The sequence below is a fragment of the Pristis pectinata genome, chromosome 8 (genome assembly GCF_009764475.1).
Source record: "Pristis pectinata isolate sPriPec2 chromosome 8, sPriPec2.1.pri, whole genome shotgun sequence".
NCBI classification, from domain to species: domain Eukaryota; kingdom Metazoa; phylum Chordata; class Chondrichthyes; order Rhinopristiformes; family Pristidae; genus Pristis; species Pristis pectinata.
The window spans coordinates 24,965,362-24,992,376 of NC_067412.1; the positions used below are offsets into that span (position 1 = coordinate 24,965,362).

The following is a 27,015-nucleotide window of genomic DNA, read 5'->3' on the forward strand; positions in this document are numbered from 1 at the left end:
CCTAGTTGGTTAATGAAACTGCAGTGACAGAAAATGGAGAAGAAATTGCCCCCCCTTACTGAGTATGAAGTCTTGGGGATAGGGCAGTTAAGCTGGAAAATAAGATCAATGAGGTCTTACAGAATGTGCAAGAAAACACTACCTTTTGTTAAAGCCACTGGTCCAAAATAATTGATATTCATCACATTTTTATCAACGCTAACAGTGGTTTCCAGGATGTTCCCACGGTAACTGATGCCTGCATTATTTATCAGCACATCCACTTGGCCATAGCAATTAAGAATCTCTTCTGCACTGCTGCTCACCGAGTCCACGTCTGTCAGATCAAAGGTCACCACATGAGGTGGATATGTCTAAGAACAAGCAAAAATGTGAGAATTAAACCATGCAATGATTTTTTTATTTTCAATATATGTAACTGTATTCTGTCCAGTTACAATGAGGATGGGTAGGTCTCCTTTGCTATGAGACAAGTGCCAAGTGACTCAATTCAAAGTGTCAATAACAGCAACACTATTGATTACCAGCTTTCAATTTTTACTTAACCCTGAAGACTAGGCTAGAGTTCTGAAATCACTTAAATTTAAAATCTTATTTGCCTGCTGTAGTCATTTTTGAGTTGACAGCAGTCAGAGCACCATTGGTGCTTTTCTGACATTTTCCAAAATAGTATTGGAGGTCCATGCTGATGTTTATCCTTCACTTCGCTCAGATCTTCTACTTTATGTTATTCTACTTGTATACATTTACATTCCTTTCTCCATTATGTGTTGATCTAGCTTCCCCTCAAATACCATTCTCTGGGTAAAGGGATTTTCCTTAGATTCTTTACTGGATTTACTAGTAACTATTTCATATTTACGGCCCTTAATTTTGGACATCCTTTACTAATATGCACCATTACTTGTATCCTACAGCTCTCCTACTTTTCTCTTGCCGTTTGCCATTCCTGTCAGCTCCTTCGTGAGTTCGTCCAGTTTCTGCTTGTCCCGGCCACATAATACCAGCTTTGCACCTGCTGCATGAAAGACTCTTGCACAATCTGATGATGAGAACAAAGATCATCAGTTTTAGCTTCAACAGCAACAATATTTGCATTTATATAGTAACCGTTAGAGAGCAAAATGTGCACAAGGCACCTCACACAAGCGTTATCAAACACCATTTAGCACCTTGCCTTGAAAGTACAGGGAAACATTTGTCACAGAGGTTTGTTTTAAGGAGTATCTTAAAAGAGAATAGATGAAGAGGAGGGGAGATACAAGAACGGAATTCTACACTTTAAGCCTTTGGCAGCCAATGGTGTTTTATAACAAAGGTATACATAAAGGGTTTTGACAGAGTAAAATTGAATAAACTGTTTCCATTTACAAAAAAGCCACTAATTGGAGGATACGGACCTAAGTTGGCAAAATGGGGCATTTTTTTTGATACAGCAAGCCTTTGTATTCTGAATAGGCGCTGGAAGTAGACTCAATAATAACTTCCAAAAGGAAATCCAATAAATACTTAAAAAGCGAAAGCTTGCAGGACCATGGGAATAAGAGAGTATGACTAATTTGGTAGGTCTTTCAAAGACCAACAATGACGCACAGAAACAAATGGCCTACTTGAGTGCAGCACAATCCCAGGATTTTACACCAGCATAGTCACCAAGTCAGAGGTCTAGAACATCTGAGGAAGATGCAATTTATATATTGTATTTTCAGGAAAAGGTGGCAATCATCAGCAACATGGTAAACAGCTTAGAGGCTCAGGAAGGAAGGCAAGAGGAACTGAAGCATTATGAAATCCTCTGATTTTACTTACCTTTACCAAGGCCAGAACTTGCTCCTGTTATCACCACCACAGCATCCTGAATGTAAGCTCTCTCCTTCATCCGCTGCAGCAGCCTGTATAAAATGATAAGGCCTACACCACCCAGCAGCAACGGCAGGAGGTTTGAAGACGTTATTTGCACAAGAGTCCCTTTGTACAGCATTCTCCTGGGGAATAGAGAGAAACAAAAACATTTAAAAAGCAAAGCAAATCACTTCCAGTGCCTAGCAATTAGCTGCACCAGAGCTAAGGGGAAAATATGATGCTTCCAGATATTCTGGCAGGCATGAAATCCCAGGGTTTAAAGTGGCTTTGACAGACTGAAACAAATGCCCCTGCTTGTTGAATAGCATGGTGTGATCTTAACTAAGTACCCAAGGGGGAGAACAAGACCTTGAATAAATCTCTCACCCGAAAGACAGCACCTGCAATCGTACGGCACTAGATTTTCGGGCAGTGTGCAGATTTAGCTCAACTAATTCTCAACCAGTGAAATGCCAGCTCAGAGAGGGCATGCAAAGACACAGTTACATCACTTAACAGCAGCTGTGAATTCTATTTTAAGCTTGGGTAACTGGTCTCATCCAAACTTGGCTTTAATTTCAGCCACTAGGAATTCGTTCATTAATCGAGGAGGAGGAGAGAAAAGGGGAGCAGCTACTACATACACCGAAATTCTATAGAAATAACGTGGTAATAAGTAGAAACCTAATTGCTGTACCTAGTCAGTGCAACATCTGAAATAGTGCAAACATGTGATATTGATTAAAACATTCTCCCCCTTTCTATACAATTAGCACTCCTGTGACTTCCTTGTCCAAGTATACAAATTAGAAAGAGTAGGTCACTTGGCCCCTCCAGCCCCGTGCCACTTAGCAAGATCAAGGTTGGTCCAATTAGAACCTGCATTCTTATCTACCCATGGTAATCTTTCACCCCTTTATTTATCAAGTGCCTAATTCCCTCTGCCTTTGAGACTCTGCTTTCGCCGTCCTTTGAGGAAGAGAACTCCAAAGACCAATGACCCTTGGAGAAAAAAAGTTCACATCTGTCTTAAACAGTGACCTTCAGTTCTAGATTCTCCCAAGGGAGGAAACATCATCTCTAAATCCACCTTATCAGGATCTCTCAAGATCTTATATGTTTTAATCAAGTCTCCTCACACTTTTCTAAACTCGAACAGATACAAGCTTAGCCTGTCAAACCTTTTCTCATAAGTCAATCTATCCAATCCAGTTATTTGTCCAGTAACCTTCTCTGAACTTCTTTCACAACATCCTTCCTTAAATAAGAAGACCACAACTGTACACAGTACAGCAGCTGTAATCTTTGTAATGGCCTAACTGAAGCAAACCTCTCCATTTTTGTATTCAATTCCTCTCCTATAAATGATAACCTTTTGTTAGCTTTCCTAATAACTTGCCGTACCTGCATACTAGATTTGTACAAATCATGCATGAAGTCACTCAGACCCCTCCGCAATTCTGAGCCCTGCAATCTCTCATCATTTAAATGATATGCTTTTTCTTATTATTCCTCCCGACAAAGTGGACTATTTCACAATTTCCTACATTATTCTCCATTTGGAAGATCTGGAGTCAGAGTTGTACAGCACAAAAACAGGCCCTTTGACCCAAATCATCCATGCAAACCATTATGCCTATCTACACTAATGCCACTTGCCTGCATTAGGCCTGTATCCCTCTACTCCTTTCCTATCCAAGTACTTGTCCAAATGCCTTTAAAAAACTGTAATTGTATCTGCCTCTACTACTGTCTCTGGCAACTCGTTACACATAACCACCACCCTCTGTGTGAAAAACTTGCCCCTCAGATCTCCCTTAAATTTCTCCCCTCACCATAAACCTTTGCCCTCTAGTTTTGGACTCCCCCAAGCTAGGGAAAAGGCTCTACCTACACTATCTATGCCTTTCATAATCTTATAAACCTCTATGTGGTCACCCCTCAGCCTCCTACATTCCAGTGAGAATAAACCCAGTCTATCCAATCTTTCCTTATACAGTAAGTAAAGCTCTCCATTCCAGGCAACGTACCGATGAATCTCTTCTGCACTCCTTCTAACACTACCACATCCTTCTAACACTACCACATCCTTCTTGCAGAGTTGCGACCAGAACTGTACACAATACTCCAAGTGCAGCCTGACCAATGTTTTGTACAGCTGCAGCATGACATTCCAATTCTTATACTCAATGCATTGGCCTATGAAGGCAAACATGCCAAATGCTTTCTTCCCTACCCTATCCACCATTTTTAGGAAGCTGTGAACTTGCACTGCAAGGTCCCTCTGTACATCGGAGGTCCCTGCCATATAATGTGTAAACCCTGTTAGTATTTGACATCCCAAAATGCAATACCTCACACTTATCTGGATTAAATTCTATCTGCTACTCCTCCACCCAACTTTCCAACTGATCAATGTCCCTCTGTATCTTTTCACAACTTTTGCTCACTCACTCAACCTAAGTACTTTTTGTCATCTTTCATGTCAGCTTAGTGCTAAATGAAGCAGATTTTCAGTGAGTAACGGGTTCAACAAATCCATGTGAATTCACCCACACAGCTGCAATCTGGTCTGAGAATCGTTCCCAGCTCTGCAATTTGTTTTCCTTTTGCCTCAAGATTTCCTGTTCTGACTACGAGGAAGTGGCCACAGAAATGGGGGAGGAAATTAAATAAACCACTATTGGAATACACGTTAGGACAGGATGATAGGATTGTAAAACATGTAGATGGAAGGTGAAAATGTGGCAGACGAAGCAGCCTTAATACAGGAATCCTCCAACAGGAGTTAATACTTATTTGGCTGTTGAACAAACTCAGATATGTAAAACAGTGTTATAATTCACATGCAAAAGGAAGCCTTGCGTTTGTCAATCCCATTCTGAAGCTATGTAGGATGTACTTCACTCAAAGTCACAGGACAGGAACAGACTCACGAGGACACAAGAAATTCTGCAGAGGCTGGAATCTGCAGCAATACACAAAAAGTGCTGGAGGAACTCAGCAGGTCAGGCAGCATCCATGAAGGGAGATAAACAGTCAACGTTTCAGGCCAAGACCCTTCATCAGGACTGCAAAGGAAGAGGGCAGAAGCCAGAATAAGAAGGTGGGGGTAGGGGGAGGAGCACACGCAGGCAGGTGATGGGTGAGTTCAGGTGATAGGCGAGTCTAGGTGAGGGGGGGGAGATAGATGGGTGGGGGTGGGTGGGAAGATGTAATAAGCTGAGAGGTGATGGGTAGAAGAGGCAAAGGGCTGAAGAAGAAGGAATCCGGTAGGGGAGGGCAGTGGACCTTGGAAAAAAGGATGGGGGAGGGGAGGAGAGGAGATGGGCAGGTCATCAAGGCGGAGGAAGGGAGCCACAGGAATAAGGGAAGACAAGGGAGTGGGAGTGGAAGGTAGGGGGTAGGGGGTGGGAAGAAGAATAAAAGAAGGGTGGGGTTATTGGAAGTTAGAGAAATCAATGTTGAGGCCATCAGGTTGGAGACTCCCAAGGTGGAATATGAGGCGTTGTTCCTCCAAGCTACGTCAGGCCTCAACATGGCAATAGAGGAGGCCGTGGATAGACATGTGAGTATGGGAGTAGGATGTGGAATGAAGTGGGTGGCCACCGAGAGGATCCTGGCTGTTGCAGCAGACGGAATAAAAGTACTCGACGAAGCAGTCACCCAATCTGCGTCGGGTCTCACTGATGTACAGGAGGCCGCACCGGGACCACCGGATGCAACAAATGATACCCTCGGACTTGCAGCTGAAGCGCTGCCTCACGTGGAAGGGACCCTGAATGGTGGTGAGGGAGGAGGCGTAGGAACAGGTGTAGGGACAGGTGTAGCACTTGGTGCAGTTGCAGGCGTAAGTGCCAGGGGCGTTATCAGTGGGGAGGGACAAGTGGACAAGAGAGTCGTGGAGAGAGCGGTCCCTGCAGAAAGCAGAGAAAGGAGGGGAAGATGTGCCTGGTGGTAGGATCCCATTGGAGGTGGTGGAAGTTGCGGAGAATGATGTGTTGGATGCGGAGGCTCGTGGGGTTGTAGGTGAGGACAAGGGGAACCCTGTCCCTGTTATGTGGGGGGGGGGGGTGGTGGGGTGAGGGCAGACGTGAGGGAAGTGGAGGATATATGGGTAAGGGCAGCATTGATGGTGATGGAAGGAAAACCCCGGTTACTGAAAAAGGAGGACGTCTTTGATGTCCTGGAATGGAAAGCCTCATCATGGGAACAGATGCGGCAGAGGAACTTGGAGAAGGGGATGGGATCCTTACAAGAGGAGAGCATGCGAAGTGTCAGGGATGTGGGTGGGAAGGGACTGAACCAAGGGGGACAAAATGGAGTCAAGATACAAGGACACGTTCAGTGGGGCAGGAGCAGGCAGAAACAATGGGTCAACCGGGGCAGTTGGGTTTGTGAATCTTGGGTAGGAGGTAGAAACGGGCAGTGCGGGGTAGGGGAACAATGAGGTTGGAGGCTGTAGAGGGGAGGTCTCTGGAGGTGATGAGGTCAAGTGCGGGAGACAATTGCCTGATGCTCCTTGGTGGGGTCCAGGTTGAGGGATAAGTAAGAGGAGGTGTCCAAGAGTTGACATCTGGCCTCGGCAATGTAAAGGTCAGTCCACCAGACTACAACAGCACCACCCTCGTCTGCGGGTTTGATAGTAAGATTAGGATTAGTGCAGAGAGAGTGGAGGGCAGTGCGTTCAGAGGGGGTGAGGTTGGAATAGGTGAGGGGAGTGGTGAGGTTGAGATGGTCAATGTCCCATCAGCAGTTAGGGATGAAGAGATCCAGAGTGGGCAGAAGGCCAGGATGAGGTGTCCATGAGGAGGAGGAGGGCTTAAGGTGGGAAAAGGAGTCATCAGTGGGGGGTTAGGAATCCTTGCTGAAGAAGTAAGCCCGGAGATGGAGGCGACGGATGAAGAGCTTGGCGTCATGGCAGGCAAGGAACTCATTGAGGTGCGGGTGCAGGGGGACAAAGGTAAGCCACACGCTAAGGACAGAACATTCAGCCTTCGGGAGGGGAAGGTCGGAGGGGATGGCGAAGATGCGGCAGGGATGGGAGCTGGGGTCAGGGGAGCGTAGAGGGTCAGCGGAGAGAGGAGAGCTAGAGGGGTCAGGGAAAGTAGGGTGGGAGGAAGTAGGGGGCTCAGAGGAGTGAAGGGGGGTTTGAGGGGTGGTCAAACAGACTATTTGGTGCAACTGGTCCATGCCTGTGTTTATGGTCCATGCAAGCTTCCCTTACCTCACCTCACATTACAAAAACATAAACTTTTATTCTATTCATCCTCAAGTACTTATCTTGTTTACCTTTAAGCACCTTCACTCAACAGCTGACAGGGCCGTTCCACATACTCACCACTCTCCTCATAAAAAGTTACAGCTGAATTGTGATTACATTTGAGATATACTGTACATCAAAGGTCCCGGGATCACCTCTCAGCCTTCTCTGTCCAGCAGCAGCATGTTCAATTTGCTTGAAAGATCTCTATTAATGAATTGGTTGGTCCCCTTGGAATAGTTAGCACTAACTAAAATTTGTTGATAAGAGTATTAGAATCATGAGGATCATTGGGGCTCAGTTATCCCCTCGTTTGTTGAACTCTGTAGGTAACTTGCTCTCTGGAAGCTCTTTGTACTCTTATCCTGACTACAGGCAAGTTATTAATTTGTTTATCCTCTCCTCCTCTGCTGAAACTGTCATCTCTACAGGGTTCTTATACATTGTGTGAAATGTCCATTAATACCTTACCTGCCTGCCATTCTTTATCTATGACGGTTCAAAGTACATTCAACCCATCCCTTAAGGACCTTGTAAAGAACTGTTATAATCAAACTGTGCCATAGTGCCAAGCTGTGGGATTTGATGAATTGTCATGCCATGCCAAATCACTTGTTCCAGCAAACAAGCTACTTGACCGAGGAAGGTTTTACAGAGGAAATAAACCCCATCCTCACACATCCACAGAAACAAACCTTAAGCTTAGTGGAAACAATCCTGCCTCAGTAAGAACGTGCAGGATTTGTGCCCTGCTCCCTTCAATCCCTGCCAGTGGAGACCAGAACTCAGGCTCAGTTCTGGAAGGACATCCAATGAGATACCAGTAGCCGAATGCTACCCCCCCCCCCCCCCCCCGTCACCCCCAACTCCCATCCCCACCCTATATCTGCATGGGTTTTGGGAGCTCATAATACTTTCCCACCATTTAAGGTGAGCCACCCTATTTTCTGTAATATGGTCAGACTTTCCACCATTTTGCATTGTTCTCTAAGGGAAGAGGGTAAAGAAATAAATAGAACTTAAAGTACAGTCACATAAAACAAACTTTCCCACAGTAGTTCAGGATAGTAATTGGGAGCAAGAATGCTTTGGAGTTTCCCTTACTTCGGTGCCAGGAATTGAACCTTGGACTGTTTAGTCTAAAAGGCTCAGTTACATCCTGTCTTTATCAGCTGGGCCAGCAGGGGGAAGCCCAAGCCTTCTGATGTGCTGCAATATCTCAGAAATACGACAGCATTGAATGATCACTTCTAACCATTCAGCACCACAGACCTTCAGCAGAAGGTCTATGGCCAAAAGTGCTCCAAAACCCAGCCACTTACCTGCATAAGAGCATGGATAAATAACCCCACAAGGACTTGTGTGTTTACTGCACCTGAAAACACCCATGGTTATTTTTAATACGTACTTGCTTTTGGGACACGAGTGACATGGGGTGTTATTTATTGTTGATTTCTGGCTGCCCTGAGGGCATTAGAAGTCAGTTTTGCGCACTGTATAGGAAGAAGTCATACCTGTAGACCATAACAGTTGGGGATAGCTGGTTGCTTTCCCTCAACAATGTTAGTGAATCAATAAGGTTTCTACAGTAAGGCAGCAGCTTTTGTGGTACTTCTAGCCCTTGTACATTACTGGATGGTGGGATCTGAATGTGTGACCTCTAGATTATGAAGACAGTTCTGTGTGGAGCCCTGGTTGGCATTTGTCATTTCTCTAACCTTGTTTGTGGAAATTAGTAGCATTCAAGTTGCTGCAGTGAGAGACCAGTAAACACAGGAAGGACTGTCCTGTCAGCCTCACAATCATTCCACCATTTTTCATTGTTCTTTTTCATTTTCATACCAAGACAAGGAAGAGAAAGAAGACAGCATGTTATTTGTCAGATTCCACTGACTTGTTTAACATCAATGTTTTAACCTCTACTCATGGGGATCTGATGTTATTGCTTATAAGAAATCAGAAAAGACCAAAGAGTTGAGAGTTTAAACATAAGGCAAATTTGTAAATTGCCGATTTATATTTCACAGAAGAGAATAAAGAATTTCCAGCAAGCAACAGGCCACTTAACCCAACTGGGTTCTTCCAGAATTTGCACTCCATACAAACCTCCTACCACATTCTTTATCAATCTTGATCAGATAACTTTTACTCATTCCCCTCTCATATTTTATTTTCCCCTTGATACATCTATGAAATTTGGCTCAACAGCTCCTCATTATAGTGACTCTGGCATTCCAACAACCCCGTGGATAACAGAGCCTCAAGATAAATCCAATAAGGAATTCAGAACATCTTATGCCTTTAATTCTGGATAATGAAATTGTCTGATAGCTAAGGAGATATTTCTACAAGTAAAGATATCTTGTTAGTTATCAATTATATTATCCATTAGACCACCATTCAGTCTTTTTGTTACAAGGTTAAGGAACTCAAAGCTTGTTCAGTCTTTCCTGGTGGTTGTATCTCAATTCTGGTGTCATTTATGTAAAGTTTTCTGCACCTTCTCCAGCACCTCTATACATTCTTTATAACATGAAGACCATAACTCTTCAGAGTACTCTGAGGTAAATAAGTAAAATTCAACAACTGAATAAAATGGGCTAAGAAAACATGGCATTCTAAAATTTCATTTACATTTAACTTTTCACAGACTCAGGATAAAATAATTCACAGCCAATGATATACTTTTCAATTACAATCAAAGACAACATTTCTGCACACTGCAAGGCCCCATGGCCTGTCAAGCAAATACTGCATCATTTTCTTTGTATTATTGGTTAATGGAGAATACCAAGGAACCTAGAAAGTCTTAAATTAGTAAGTCATCTAAAAGATGTCAGCAATCGCTCACTCAGTTCTGCACTGAAGTGTCAGCCTGGATTATATATTCAAATCGTGGAATGCACTCAGATGCATAAACTACTGATTCACTAAGGTGCTAATGTTGCCAGATCGACGCTGTACTCAAACCATAGAACCATAGAACAGTATAGCACAATACAGGCCCTTTGGCCCACCATGTTGTGCGGACCTTCAAACCACGCCTAAGACTATCTAACCCTTTCCTCCCACATATCCCCCTATTTTAAATTCCTCCATATGCTTATCTAAAAATCTCCTGAATTTGACCAATGTACCTGTCTCCACCACCACCCAGGCAGCGCATTTCATGCCCCAACCACTCTCTGGGTAAAAAAAACCTCCCTCTGATATCTCCCTTGAACTTCCCACCCATTACTTTAAAGCCATGCCCTCTTGTATTGAGCATTGGTGCCCTGGGAAAGAGGTGCTGGCTGTCTATCTATTCCTTTTAATATTTTGTATACCTCTACCACAAAACCCCTCATCCTCCTCCTCCCCAAAGAGTAAAGCCCTAGCTCCCTTAGTCTCTCCTCATAATCCATACTCTCCAAACCAGGCAGCGTCCTGGTAAATCTCCTCTGCACCCTTTCCAATGCTTCCACATCCTTCCTATAATGAGGCGACCAGAACTGGATACAGTACTCTAAGTGTGGTCTAACCAGAGTTTAGTAGAGCTGCATCATTACCTCGCAGCTCTTAAACTCGATCCCACGACTTAAGAAAGCTTATGGGATGTTAGCTTTCATAACTACCTGATCCACCTGCGAGGCAACTTTCAGTGATCTGTGGATCTGAATCCCCAGATCCCTCTGCTCCTCCACACTACCCAGAATCCTGCCATTAACCTTGTACTCCACCTTGGAGTTTGTCATTCCAAAGTGTACCACCTCACACCTCTCTGGATTGAACTCCATCTGCCACTTCTCAGCCCAGCTCTGCATCCTATCAATATCCCTCTGCAATCTTCGACAGTCCTCCACACTATCCACGACACCATCGACCTTTGTGTCATCTGCAAACTTGCTAACCTACCCTTCTACCCCCTCATCTAAGACATTAATAAATATCACGAAAAGTAGAGGTCCCAGAACCGATCCTTGTGGGACACCACTCGTCACAGCCCTCCAATCTGAATGCACTCCCTCCACCACAACCCTCTGCTTTCTACAGGAAAGCCAATTCTGAATCCACACAGCCAAGCCTCCCTGGATCCCATGCCCCCTGACCTTCTGAAGAAGCCTACCATGTGGAACCTTATCAAACGCCTTACTAAAATCCATGTAGACCACATCTACTGCACTACCCTCATCAATCTTCCTGGTCACCTCCTCAAAGAATCCTATCAGGCTTGTGAGACATGATCTTCCCTTCACAAAGCCATGCTGGCTGTCCCTAATTAGTACATTATTCTCTAAATGCTCATAGATCCTCTCTCTGAGAATCCTTTCCAACAGCTTACCCACCACAGACGTAAGGCTCACTGGTCTGTAATTCCCTGGACTATCCCTACTACCTTTTTTGAATAAGGGGACAACATTTGCCACCCTCCAATCCTCTGGTACCATTCCTGTGGACAACGAGGACTCAAAGATCCTAGCCAACGGTTCAATAATCCCTTCCCTTGCCTCATGGAGCAGCCTGGGGAATATTCCGTCAGGCCCCGGGGACTTATCTGTCCTAATATTTTCTAACAGCTCCAACACATCCTCTCTCTTGATATCTACATGCTCCAGAACATTAACCTTACCAACACTGTCCTCAGCATCATCAAGGCCGATCTTCCTTGGTGAATACTGAAGAGAAGTATTCATTGAGGACCTCACCCACTTCCACAGCTTCCAGGCACATTTTCCCACCTTTGTTTGTCCTACTTTACTCTCGTCATCCTTCTGCTCTTCACACGTGAAAAAAGCCTTGGGATTTTCTTTAACCCTACTCGTCAAGGCCTTTTCATGTCCCCTTCTTGCTCTCCTTAGCCCCTTCTTAAGTTCCTTCCTTGCTACCCTAAATTCCTCACGAGTCCTATCTGATCCTTGCTGCCTACATCTTATGTATGCTGCCTTCTTCCTCCTAACTAGTTGTTCCACCTCTCTTGTCACCCATGGTTCCTTCACCCTGCCATTCCTTCTCTGCCTCACCGGGACAAATTTATCCCTAACATCCTGCAAGATATCCCTGAACAACGACCACATCCCCATAGTACATTTCCCTTCAAAAATGTCATCCCCATTTACTCTCGCAAGTTCTAGCCTTATAGTCTCATAATTTGCCCTTCCCCAATTAAATATCTTCCTGTCCTCTCTGCTCCTATCCTTGACCATGACAATGCTAAAGGTTAGGGAGCGGTGGTCACTGTCCCCCAAATGCTCACCCACCGAGAGATCTGTCACCTGACCTGGTTCATTACCTAATACTAGATCTAATATGGCATTCCCTCCAGTCGGCCTGTCAACATACTGTGACAGGAATCCATCCTGGACACACTTAACAAACTCTGCTCCATCTAAACCTTTGGTACTAAGCAGGTGCCAATCAATAGTTGGGAAGTTGGAGTTTCCCATGATAACAACCCTGTTATTCTTGCACCTTTCCAAAATCTGCCTCCCAATGTGCTCCTCAGTATCCCTGCTGCTACCTGGGGGCCTATAGAATACTCCCAATAGAGTAACTGCTCCTTTCTTGTTCCTAACTCCCACCCATACTGACTCTAGAGAGGATCCTTCTACATTATCCACCCTTTCTGCAGCAGTAATAGTGTCCCTGACCAGTAACCCCACCCCTCCTCCCCCCCTCCCTCCCTCCCTCCCTATTCCTTTTAAAACATTGAAATCCAGGAATATTCAATATCCATTTCTGCCCTGGTGACAGCCAAGTCTCTGCAAGAGCCACAATATCATAGTCCCATGAACTTATCCAAGCTCTCAGTTCATCCCCCTTATTCCTGATATTTCTTGCATTTAAGTAAATGCACTTTAGCCTATCCACCTTTCTACTTTTATACCCTATACTCTGCTTCTCCTTCCTCAAAGCCTCTCTACATGTTAGATCTGACTTTTCCCCATGCACTTCTTCCTCTGACCTACCCCTCTGGTTCCCATCCCCCTCACAAACTAGTTTAAACCCTCCCAAATCACACTAGCAAACCTGCCTGCAAGGATATTGGTCCCCCTCGGGTTCAGGTGTAACCCGTCCTCTCTGTACAGGTCCCACCTTCCCCAGAAGAGATCCCAATGATCCAAAAATCTAAAACCTTCCCTCCTGCACCAACTCCTTAGCCACGCTTACAAATGATGCTTACAAATGTAAGTAGCCTTTTAGCCATTTTCTGATGCTGAAAATCTGTAATAAAAATAGAAAATGTTGGAAGCAGCTAGCAGATCTAGCAGCATGAGGAGAGAGAAAAACAGATTTTAACCAAGGGCTTTTGACCTCAAACGTTAACTCTTTCCACAGATGCTGCCTAATCTACTGAATGTTTCCAGCATTTTCTGTTTTTATTCTTCTCCCCTAATAAGTCTTATTTCACATGTCAAGTTCAAGTGAAAGTCTACCGTCAGCCAAAGCAAAAAGAGCTTCCCTTTGTGACTATTCCCCTAGTGGTTTGGCAAATACCTCATCACTCTCAGAGCAGTGTGCTCAAGGAAAGGGCGAATATCAGTCCATTCCCCTGCTGCTATAATAGGTGCACTAGAATTTATTTGCAATTAAGATGCCACAGTCTTAAAACTAGAACTACCCACATAATTAAAATATAATAATTCTAAGTCCCTTGCTACATACTGCATTACTCCAGCTGGATTTCTGATTAATTACATTTACAAAGGTAACTCTTCACTCTAATTGGAAATGTGGCCAATACCATTAAATGCAAATGGAGAGTAAATAGCCACTATGTCCTGAACATGAAAATGAAGGAGGTACAATACTCATTTATTGATTCATCCTACGCCAGTATCTGAATACCAAGTGGTCTGTAGGTTATGCCCACTTCCCGGCTACCTGGTTGAGATAAATGCATAATTCCAAAATGCCGTCACAGCTTTGATTCCAATGCCACATTATTTCTATGCTGCTCTGAAAGAAAACAACTAAATACCCTTCCCTATGACAGAGCGCATAAATATACTAAGCCATGTGACAATGAGCAATGCAAACGTGGTCCATGAGGAATTTGAAAATTTAAGGAGCACAAAAACTGACCAATGCATTTATAGATTAATGGAGTAAAAACAAAATCAGCCAAATTTATATTCCTAATCACTAATTAAAAAAAGAAAATACTGGAAAAACTCAGGAGGTCAGGCAGCATCTATGGAAAGAGAAGTAGTTAATATGCTGCCTGACATGCTGAGTATTTCCAGCATTTGTTGTTTTTATTTCAGATATCCAGCATCAGCAATTTTTGGGTTGATTTTATACTCCTAATCACAAACCAGCCACCATCTCCACCCACCTGCTCCATACCACCAGCTTGCTGGGGCAGTCAAATACAATAATGGCTCCCCACAATAGGCAGCCATTATCTTTATTTATAATCCCTTTGCTTGCTGACCTACACTGGATCCTGGCCCAGCAACACCTCCAAAATCAATCCTTCCTGTCTAATTAACTTCCTCCAGCCCTACAAATCTCCAAACTCTACCCTATAACTTATCCATTTCTGGTCCATTGCACATCCTTAATTTTAACCACAAGCTACCAAGGCTGGAATTCCCTCCCCAAACTAATTTACCTCATTCTCCTCTCCCACAACACACCCAACTTTTAAACCAAGTTTTTGAATAGTTTTTCTGAATTATGGCTCTGTTAAATTTGATTTAATACCACTCCTGTAAAATGCTTAGAATTTTTTTTATTACATCAAAGATGTTATGCCATTGGGATCAAATCCTAACTCAAACACCAATCATTGTGCAGAATCCCTCCACAAAAAAAATTGTGCTTGAATTTTTGGATTTAGTTCACTATGACACCAACAACAAAACAAAATCCCAATTATTCTGTGGGTTTTCCTTCTAAAACATAACTGAACAAAAGGTGTCTGAAAACATTAACAATACAATTTATGAATTTTCACTATAATGCCACATTCTTTGGGGTACATGTCTTTTACTTACAAAACTAATTTTCACTGTAACAAACAGCGTGCAGCTTATAATGCATTTCACCCAGCTTATTCAATTCCTGAAATTTAACTTAAAACTTTTTTCCAGTAACATATTGCTTTTATAAGTCAAGGAATCTTCACAGCAAAAAAAACCAAACATGCTGGAAGAGCTCAGCAGGTCAGGCAGCATCTGTGGAAGCAAAGGGATAGTTGATGTTTCTGTTTGAGAATCTGCATTAGGACTCATCACCTTCAGAGTAGTGTGCTCAAGGAAAGTGTGAGTAGGAAATCTCAAGGCTGAACATGCAGCCTTCCACTGTGCCCTGGGGATCTCTGATCCACAATACTGAACAGAATGGGAGCCATTCAATCCTCATGCCAGAGGTAATCCTATAAAAAGCAGTCCATTTCCCTGCTCCCATAATGGGTCTAACTATGTGTCTGATGTTGCACACCGATCACCTCTGGTGGCTCACATTATCATGCTCAGGATTCTTAGTGACCAGCTGCATGGCTGGCACACCACTATTAACAAAGACTGGCTTTATAACAGCTATTACTTATGCAAATTTGCTAAGGCTGCTAGAAATTAGAGGCATTTCCAGATATAGAACATTATAGCATCGCACAGGCCCTTTGGCCCTTGATGTTGTGCTGTCATTTTATCCTGCTCTACGATCTATCTAACCCTTCCCTCCCACATAGCCCTCCATTTTCTATCATTCATGTGTCTATCTAATAGTCTCGTAAATGTCCCTAATATATCTGCCCCCACAATCTCGTTCCACGCACCCACCACTCTCTGTATAAAAAAAAACTTACCCCTGACATCCCCCCTATACCTTCCTCCAATCACCTTAAAATTATGCCCCCTCATGTTAGCCATTTTTGCGCTGGGAAAAAGTCTCTGAATGTCCACTCGATCTATACCTCTTATCATCTTGTACACCTCTATCAAGTCACCTCTCATCCTCCTTCGCTCCAAAGAGAACAACCCCAGCTCACTTAACTATCCTCATATGATCAGTCCTTCTTTAAGTTTATTTGGAGGGTGCAGCTGCAGCTTTAATGCCAATTTATTACTGAGTCCTAATTTCCTTTAAATGGAAACCCTAGAGGACATTAAGGATTATTATTGGCAAGGAGCAATAGTAACATGAAAAGCCATTCTGATGTAGGACTACTGACATGAAACAATAACTTCGTTTCTCTCCCCACTGATGCTATTGAGTATTTATAGAACAAAGAACAGTACAGCACAGTACGGGCCCTTCAGCCCATGTTTTTGTGTTGACCTAAACAAAGCTATTCCACAATCAATCTAACCCTTCCCTCCTACACAGCCCATAACCCTCCATTTTTCCTACATCCATGTGCCTATCCAAGAGTCTCTATTGTATCAGCCTCTACCACCTGCCCCAGTAGTGCGTTCCAGGCACCCACCACTCTCTGTGTGGAAAAAAAACTTCCCTCTGACATCTCCCCTAAACTTTGCTCCACTTACCTTAAGCTGATGTCCTCTAGTATTGGCCATTGCCACCCTGGGGAAAAGGTGCTGGCTGTCCACTCTATCTACGCCTCTCATGATGTTATACACCTCTATCAAGTCGCCTCTTATCCTCTGTCACTCCAAAGAGAAAAGCTCTAGCTCACCCAACCTTTCCTCATAAGACACGTTCTCTAATCCAGGCAGCATCCTGGTAAATCTCCTCTGCACCCTCTCTAAAGCTTCCACATCCTTCCTATAATGAAGCAACCAGAACTGAACACAAAGCTCTAAGTGTGGTCTAACCAGACTTTTATAGGGCTGCAACATTACCTTGAACTCAGTCCCCCAGTTAATGAAGGCCAGCACACCATACGCCTTCTTAACCATCCCATCAACTTGCGTGGCAACTTTGAGGGAGCTATGGACTTGTACCCCAAGATACCTCTGTTCTTCCACACTGCTAAGAATCCTGCCATTCACCTTCAAGTTCGATCTTCCAGTGTATCACTTCACATGATTCAAGTGAACTCCATCTGCCACTTCTCTGCCCAACTTTGCATCCTGCCTATATTCCACTGTAACCTACAACAACCTTCTACACTATCCACAACACCACCAACCTCCGTGTCATCTGCAAACATACTAAACCACCCCTCCACTTCCACATCTGAGTTATTTATAAAAATCACAAAGAGCAGGGGTCCCAGAACAGATCCCTGCAGAAAACCACTAGTCACCAACCTTCAGGCAGAATACACTCCATCTACTACCACCCTCTGCCTTCTGTAAGCAATCCAATTCCAAATCCATGCAGCCAAGTTTCCATGGATCCCATGCCTCATGACTTTCTGGAAGAGCCCACCATGGGGAACCTTGTTAAACACCTGACTAAAATTCATATACATCACATCCATTTTTGCTTCCTAAACCTTAAGTATGCTTCCTTCTTTTAGTCCAAAGGAAGAAGTCAGATGTTCCACCTCTCTTGTCAACCATAGTTCCTTCACCCTACCATCCTTTCCCTGTCTCAGTGGTGCAAACCTATCCAGAACCCCATGCAAGTAGTCTCTAAACAACCTCCACATTTCTGTTGTGCATTTCTCTGAGAACATCTGTTCCCAATTTCTGCTTCCAAGTTCCTGCCTAATACCATTGTAATTAGCCCTCCTCCCATTAAATACTTTCCCATATCGTCTGCTCCTATTCTTGTCCATGGCTACGCTAAAGGTCAGGGAGTTGTGGTCACTATCTCCGAAATGCTCGCCCACCGAGAGGTCTGTCATCTGGCCAGGTTCATTGCCTAGTACTAGATCCAGTATGGCCTCTCCTCTAGTTGGCCTGTCCACATACTGTGTCAGGAATCCTTCCTAAGACAAACCCAACAAATTTTACCCTAGCTAAACCTTTTGCACTAAGGAGGTGCCAATCAATATTAGGGAAATTGAAGTCTCCCATGGCAATAACCCTGTTATTTATGCACCTTTCCAAAATCTGCCTACTTATCTGCTCCTCAGTGTTCCGGTGGGTATTGGGTGGGGCTACAGAATACTCCCAATAGAGTGATTGCTCCCTTCCTGTGTCCGACTTCCACCCACACTGACTCAGTAGACGATCCCTCCACGACATCCTCCCTTTCTGCAGCTGTGATACTATCCCTGATTAGCAATTCCATTTCCCCCTACTTTCACCTCCCTCCCTATCCCTTTTGAAACATCTAAACTCCAGAACATCAAGCAGCCAATCCTGCCCTTGTGACAGCCAAGTCTGTGTAATGGCCACAACATTGTAATTCCACGTTTTGATCCATGCTCTCAGTTCATCACCCTTCTGGCATTAAGCACATTTCAACCCATCCAACTGACTGCATTTATGCCCTATCCACTGCCTATCCTTTCTCAGTCTCTCTACACATTGCAGCTTTCTTTACATCAACTGCTCCATCATCTGACCTAACACTCTGGTTCCCATCCCCTGCCAATCTAGTTTAAACCTTCCCCAACAGCTCTAGCAAACCTGCCCACAAGGATGTTGGTTCCTCTCGGGTTCAGGTACAATCTGTCCCTTTTGTACAGGAAGAGATCCCAATAATCCCCTAATCAGAAACCCTACCCCCTGCACCGACTCTTCGGCCACAAATTCGTCTGCCATATCTTCCTATTCCTACCCTCACTGGCATGCGGCACAGGCAGTAATCCAGAGATTACTACCCTTGAGGTCCTGCTTTTCAGTTTCCTTCCTGACTCCCTACATTCACTCTTCAAGACCTCATCCTTTTTCCTACCTATGTCGTTGGTACCAAAGTGTTTCGATCACTGTTTTATGAGCAGCAGTAATATGCCACTTTAAACCAAAAAAGTAGGTACAATTACAAGGCTTAAATTGCAGAATTATATTCTAAAAATTGTGGCTGCGTTGCGGGTAAGACAGACAAAATTGCGGAGAGGTAACAGTTACTCTCCATTAATCGTTGTAGTGTGTAAAAGTGTGCTGCAGACATGGGTAGGTCTGGCGGGGGGAGGGCAGAGTGCGGGTGGTTCTCCGAATCGGGACATGCGGCCCATTGCGGAATCCGCAATATCCCAATTGAAGGAGGGTGGGGAGGATTTAATTCCCCAGCTGCTCTGGCGGGACCACAGCCTCCTGTCCAGTGACACACCCACCCCGCCCTGGGACCATCCACCAGGCAGGAGGCCACCGAATGTGGACAGTGAGCTCCCACTTGCCCCCGGACCGGCAGCGGCAGAGACCGACCTACCGACCGGCCGCCAGCCACAAACCCACCCCCAACCCGAGACCTTCACTCACCGACCCCGCTCGGCCAACATCTGTCCCGCCCACCGTCAGAACCGACAGCTCACTCGGCCAATCGCTGATCAGCTGGACGGACGCGCCTGTACTCTCTGGCCAATCAGCTGGGCGAGGTTCGTATCGGGGACCTTAATCATCCACGGACCAGGGGAAATGCGTATTCCGGAGAGGTCCTGAGACCTTGTATAAATGGTTCCGCATTGCTTGCGTGTTATTTGTGATTTTATTTTTGGTGGGGGTGGATGAGGGAATGCATTGCTTGACGCTTTAGTTTAAGTTACCAAAGTGAAATAGACGTCAGTCATTGTAAGTTGGCTAGAACGGTGAAGGTAAATAATTGCCTTATTTATTTGAATTTGGTATCGGTTTATTATTGTCACTTGTACCAAGGTACAGTGAAGAGTTTGTCTTACAAACTGTTCGTACATGTCAATTCATTACACAGTGCAGTTACATTGAGTTAGTACAGAGTGCATTGATGTAGTACAGGTAAATACAATAACAGTACAGAGTAAAGTATCACAGCTACAGAGAAAGTGCAGTGCAATAAGGTGCAAAGTCACAACACGGTAGATCGTGAGGTCAGAGTCCATCTCATTGTATAAGGGAACCGTTCAATAGTCTTATCACAGTGGGGTAGAAGCTGTCCTTAAGTCTGGTATTACGTGCCCTCAGGCTCCTGTATCTTCTACCTGACAGAAGAGCAGAGAAGAGAGAATGTCTTGGGTGGGTGGGGTCTTTGATTATGCTGGCTGCTTCACCAAGACAATGAGAGGTAAAGACAGAGTCCAAGGAGGGGAGGCTGGTGTCTGTGATGCACTGGGCCGTGTCCACAACTCTCTGCTGTGTCTTGCGATCCTGGGCAGAGCAATTGCTGTACTATCTGTGATCCATCCAGATAGGATGCTTTCTATGGTGCATCGGTAAAAGTTGGTGAGAGTCAAAGGGCACAAACTGAATTTCTTTAGCCTCCTGAGGAAGTAGAGGCACTGGTGAGCATTCTTGGCCGTGGCTTCTATGTGATTTGACCAGGACAGGCTGTTGGTGATGTTCACTCCCAGGAACTTGAAGCTCTCAACCCTCTCTACCTCAGTGCCATTGATGTAGACAGGTGCATGTACACCGCCCCCTTTCCTGAAGTCAATGACCAGCTCTTTTGTTTTGTTGACATTGAGGGAAAGTTTGTTGACATGACACCATTCCACTAAGCTCTCTATTTCCTCTTGTAGTCCAACTCATCACTGTTTGCGATGCGGCCTACAACAGTGGTATCATCTGCAAACTTGTAGATGGAGTTAGAGCAGAATCTGGCCACACAGTCATGAGTGTATAGGGAGTAGAGTAGCAGGCTGAGGACGCAGCCTTGTGGGGCACCAGTGTTGAGAATAATTGTGCTGGAGGTATTGCTGCCTATCCTCACTGATTGTGGTCTGTATTTATGTCCCATTGTGTGAATTTGTGTTGCTCTGTGATTGCAGATTCATTTCCAGTTCAGACCATTTCCTGCAGAAGCAAGAAATTACATTGTAGGATATCCTATAAAAGGACAAGTAGAATTAGAGCTGATTCCAATCTCAGGCCATTCCAAAGGCTCCACCCTTAATCAGTCATTCAAACATTTAAACGATAGAGTAGGAATTAAACTGGACATCTTATGAACAGCACAACAGGCTCCCATAGACAGCAATGTAATAATCATTCCTATACATCCCAGTTGAAATGTAATTCATAGAAAATAAAGCTTTTGCATTTTTGTTGCACCTGTGATGAAATGAGAATGTCTGGAAGTGCTTCACTACCAATGAAGTACTTTCAAAGTGTATTTACTGCTGGTAAATATAGGTATGAGGCTGTGGATTGCACAAGGTGGAACTTCTGGGATTTAAGAAGGCAAGTGGCAAAACAATGGTGTCAAAATCAGAAGTAAGAAATTGGAGAGAGCATTTCAAAGCAATACATGCCATGCTATGTGCTGTAGAGATGCAACACTATCTAATGGTAATACAGTAATTATGAGCAACAAGCATTTCCAAGTCAGAGATCACCAAGATGGAGAATGACTACAGCACGGGTTTGTGAGTGGCTAAGAAATAATCTATAACATGGCTTACCAAGAACACACAGAATGTGACAAGGTATATTTTATTGGAAACAAAACATCCACCACAGACAGTATAACAAAGGTGGTGAGCCAAGGTAATAAGTTGCGATTTAAAGAGTGGGTTTGAGGAAAATAATTGAAAAATCTCTCCTAGGAATGGCAAAGGCAATGTTGGTTGGTTTTGGAAAGGCAGAAAGTTGTTTGTGATAATGGGGAAAAAAGAGAAAATGATAAGGCACAGACTTACTGATGATTAAGATTTTGGAAGTTATAAGGCTATTAGCAAGGCAAGGTTGAGATGGGAGCAGTGGGATTGGGGTGGAGACTTTAAGATGAAGGGCACAAGATTGTATGCTGGTCAGAGTAAATGGGATAAGGGGAATTTAATTGTTGAAATGGGAAAAAAGTAAATTAGAAGAGAATGGATTCCAGCAGAACTGTTGTAATGGAATTTAGGTGGGAGAGAACATGATTTAAAGTGAAGTGAGAGGTGAGAAAGAGTGAGTGTTGTCTTGAGGTGGTAATCAGTAACAGGAATTTATTGCTCAGAAACCGTGGCCTGAAATTTATGGAAAGGGAAAACAGCATGTGATTAAAGTTCTACTTATGGCAAGGAAAGCACTGCTGCAAACGGCAGTTCACAAGCTTCTGGCAGATTTATGCTGTTAGCCTTTGAAAACAGCATTTCATTTTCAGCTCCTTGTGATTATTATGAAGTTGCAAATTAATTTTCCATTATGGATGCCACAGAAACTTAAGTCTAATAGTTAATGGTGCACATACCCATTTAATGGCATGACTATTGTTAATGACTGTCAATTTTACAGAACTGTATACTGCAGTCAAACAGGCCATTCAGCCCAACCAACTCCATGCCTGCATTTTGCACAACTTGAGCTTCCTCCAATCTTTTCTTATCCAGTTCTACTGACAGAAGCTTCTAGTCCCTTTTCTCTCATGCACTTGTGCAGCCTCCCTTTATATTCATCGAGATTATTCATTTCAACCTCTACCTGTGATAGGAGATTTCAGATTCTCACTACTCTCTGGGTTGTTTCTTTTAAATTATCACCAATTTCTTGGCATCTCACTAGTATTGTTGTATTCCAGTTTTTTCATCCCTACAAGTGGAAACATTCTCACCTTGCATAAAATTCTCTCAGATTGATATAGAGATCACTACATGGTCAGCCCACAGCATGAGAAAAACACTCCAACCTGCATTTGCTGCCTTAATCTCATAGTTCGTGTACCATAATTGCAAATTTAAAAAAAATTATTTTCATAAAATGGTGTCTCAAGTTGTACACATTGTTTATCAACCTCTTTTTCCAGAAAATCAACACATAAAACTATGAAACCATCACCCTGTGTTTTCTGATCTATATTGACTCCCACTCCAGTAATGTGTCAGTTTTAATATTCTCATCACTATTTTCAAACTTTTCCATGGCCCCCCACTCCCAACTTCTACAATGTCCTCGAGGCCTACAACCTACCAAGTTCTTTGTACTCACCCAGTTCTGGCCTCTTATGTGTTCCCAGATGAAGTCACTCTAAACGTTTGCTGCATTTGCAGGACCCAAGCTCTGGAATTCACTCCCCAACACCATCTGCCCTCCAGCCTTCTCCTCCCTTTGGATGTTGCTTTTGACTCGTGCTGTAGTCACCTGTCCTAACATTTCATTACATTGCTCAGTAGAACTTCACTACAGTAAAAGGTGCTGAAGAAAAGGGAATAGTTGTTTAAACCCTTGGCCAAACAAATTTATATCATACTTGAATCTGCAGCCAAGCAGTTTAAATTACTCAGTGTTCACAAATAACAGAAATGGCTGGATTGTAACCAGGAGCATTATGCCTAACTGAACTTCCCTCGCTGCTGCCTCTACCAAGGTGAATTTTTATTGTACATTGCTGGTAACTGAAGGTATTAATGGTCCACCATGCCTTGTAGATCTGGAGTTGCACATAGGCCAGACTGGGCAGGGATGTCGTACCCTCATGTTCATACTTCTCACAGCCTAGGAGGAGGCCATTCAGCTCGTCAAGTCTATACTAGCACTTAGAACGTTCTCATCTTTTGGACAATTCCTTTTCTCCCACAGATTCTGCTCAACCTTCTGAGTTCCTCCAGCAGATTGCTTGTTGCACCACATTTCAGCATCTGCAGTCTCTTGTGTCCCCATCTTTTCCATACTTATTTCCCTGTAACCTATTCTCCCTCGCATGCCCATTTAGTCCACCCTGATTCTCTTACTACCCACCTACACCAAGAGTGATTTATACAAAAATGAGCCACTTAATCTGGCACTTGTTTTGAGAAGAAAAAGCTGTAAACAGACAGATTTACTTCATTTATCATTGTGGGTTTTAAATCGATGATGCCTAGTTTGCTAGACACAAACTCCCTTCGAAATAATGGCATGCGTTGCTGCTTCTGCTTGCCATGGGAAGCACCAACAGTGTTTCCAACTGCACTAAATTGAATGACGTCCCCTTGGGAACTATGCACATCTCATTTTAATGCAGATTTTTGGGTGCAAACCTAAATAACACCATTTCAATCCTCTTAGTGTAAAAATGGTTGGTGCGGACTCGATGGGCTAAGGGGACTATTTCCATGCTGTTCCTCTCTATGACTCTATGAACACCACATAACCAAAGCTTCTAATTAGTTTAATATGGATCCAGTATTGAACCTCAGGACACTCGCTGCTCTGTGGTTTAGTGCCACGTTGCTTTTTTAATTATTTTTCAGGATGTTGGTGTGATTTTAGCTCAACCCTCTTTGCGCTGAAAAATTGCTGTTGGGCCTTATTCTTGAACTGCTGCCATTTGTAGGGTAATTCTTGATAATCTTTGTCATAGTTTAATTGATGGGTCACTCCAGAGGGAAGTTATAAGTCAACAACACTTGTGCATGATTGGAGTCGCGTGTACATGCCAGACTGGTTGAAAGTAGCAGTTTTCATCCCTGAAGGATATGAGGCAGTCAGTCACTTATTTACAACAATATCTTTAAAACTGTATTCTCAAACTGACACGGTGGGATTTGAATTCACATTCCCCGGACTGATAAACGGGTAAATTAATGTTTCACCAGATTAACTGCCAGCAAATTAACCAAATGATCCATCAGCAAAACTGATTTGCCTTTGAAATTTGTAGGCTGTATTGTATCTACAGTTAAAGCATCACAATTTTTTTGGTTGAATCAAACCTGCCATGCGATGCAGGCACTAAATTGCTGGCGATGTGTCTTTACTTTCCAAGCAGCTTCAAGAACATGCTTACATCCAGAGCAACTAAACCAAGTAGGGGTTAGCACTGTGGACATTTATTTAACATGGTGAAAGAAAAGAGAACGAAAGCCAAACACTCTTCTCTGGGGAACATGACTGGATCGCAATCAGCCAATGAATTAAAAGAGATTTATTTTTGGTCTTATATAAGAGCTGACACAAAGCAGAAACAGACATGTCAGTCATTAGGGAGCACTGTGCCGTTTACTTTGTTTCTGTGAGAGTCTGGGGCAAGTTTAATAGTTCCCAAGCTCAGCTGGATCCTGACAAGTAGATTTTGCAAGGAATTGTTATTCTTGGATCGGAGTACAAGTTTGTTTTCAGTGTTTCTGAAGATTCCAGAAAAGCCACCAGTTTTCAGCATTTGTATTCAGTCCAGGTCAAACCCCTGCTTGCCAACTGAAACCCACACAGAATTCAAATTTAGAAAGGCTTCTGGAAAAATTGCAAAAAAAACATCCAACTTCCTGGGTGATGAGAGAAAAAGAGCTGCCTGCAACTCACGCCATTGATTACCAAAGCCAATGAGATAAAAGCTTCATCTGCTCAATCCCATAAAATCTGGTGTATAAGTCACTGCTTTGGCTCTGTACTTTAAGCCTGTCCCCAAGGGGTCAAAGGAACTCGTGTTAAAATACTGTAGAAAAGTGGTTATACTATTGGATCAGAAATCAAATGACCTCAACCAATGATCTGGAGATAAAAGTTTACAATACGAGTATGGCTGATCATCCATCTCCTGTGCTCTTCCTATATTCCTTTGTACATCTAGAAATTTATCATTTTGAATTAAAAATATTCAGTGAACTGGCCTCTATGGCAGGAAATTCCACATGTATGCCACCTTCTGAATGAAGAAATTTCACCTTATCTCAGTTGTAAATCTCTTGCTTTGTAACCTGAGAACTTTGACCCCTTGTTCTATACAGCCCAGCTAAGGAAAACCTCCTTCCTACATCCCATCTGTCTTGCCCTGTCAGATTTAAGTTTCAGTTAGATCCCCCTCATTCTTTTAAGCTCTGGTAAATAAAAACCTAGTTGACTTTCTTTCTTATACAACAATCCCACCATCTCAGGATGGTGAATCCTGATCAGTCTAGTGAATGTCCACTGTACTTCATGGCAAGTGTATCATTTCTTAGGAGATCAAAATTGTACGCAATATGCGAGGTGTGGTCACACCAAGGCCATGTATAATTATAGCAAGACATCCTTGCACCTGTATTCAAATCCTCTTCCTATGAAAGCCAATGTACTATTTGCCAACTTGTTAACTAGTCAATACGTGTTATTAACTCTTTGTACGTGATACTTCCCAATCTAACACCATTTAAATAATTGTTTTTCCTACAAAAATTGGTAACTTCATCAATCCCTATTTTATTACGTCTGCCTTGTTTTTGCCAACTTATTCAATCTGTCTTCTTGCTTTTTCATATTTCATACAATACAGGAAGCCATTAAGTTCATTGAGCCTTTGCTGGCCCTTAGAGTAATCCAGCCAATCCCATTCCCCCACCTATTCCCTGTAACCTATTCTCTCTCTCATTTGCATCATCTCTCCCCTGATTCCTCTCCCACCCACATACTCTAGTGATAATTTATGATTACCGATTAACTTACCAACCAGCAATTCTTTGGGATGTGGGAGGAAAATAAAGCATCTGGGGAAGTTCAGTCATGGACATGCAACTCTACAGACAGCATTGGAGGTCTGCATTGAAACAAGGTCACTAGAGCTGTGTGGCAACAGCATTACCTGCTGTACCATCCTTCTCACAAGTCATAATCCCACCTAGTTTATTGTCAACAAACTTAGATATATTACATTTTGTTCCCCCATCCAAAATCATTAAAACATATTATGAACTCACTAATGTCCTTTTGGGAAGCAATCCCGCTGTTCTATACATGACACCATGTCTGGTGCAAAGCAGTGTATTTTAACTGGACTCGGGAGATGCTCAGTATTACCAAACTGCTCTCTGCTCAGGAGTGCCTTCAGCACATGGACTACTGTGGTTCAAAATGACAGCTCCACTCTACCTTTTTAAAGATATTTAGGGACAAACAACAAATGCTGGCCTTACAACTGAAGTCTGCCATCTTGTGAATGAATGAAGTGGGAGGAATTGTAGTACAATGGGAGATTACAATTTATTTAATACTTAAAAGTAGATTCGTTCTTGGAGCAGAAGCCAAGACGATATGTACTTTTTTTTTTGTTGTCCTTTGAAG

General features: G+C 43.4%; 1 protein-coding gene across 2 annotated transcripts in view; it reads right to left on the reverse strand.

Annotated features, from left to right (window-relative positions):
* The window catches only part of dhrs7b (dehydrogenase/reductase (SDR family) member 7B), a 51,583-nt gene that overhangs the window by 7,951 nt on the left and 16,617 nt on the right, over nt 1-27,015 (reverse strand). Inside the window, exons 1-4 of one of the 2 annotated variants that reach the window (XM_052021369.1) lie at nt 19,369-19,426; nt 1,810-1,985; nt 927-1,042; nt 143-353 (exon numbers count right to left, since the gene is read on the reverse strand). In XM_052021369.1, coding sequence (XP_051877329.1) covers nt 143-353; nt 927-1,042; nt 1,810-1,985; nt 19,369-19,388 — 523 coding nt within the window. In that variant the 5' untranslated portion in view covers nt 19,389-19,426. Of the gene's footprint in view, nt 1-142; nt 354-926; nt 1,043-1,809; nt 1,986-19,368; nt 19,427-27,015 lie in introns of those variants that run through there. The other variant, XM_052021370.1, reaches the window with a different exon arrangement.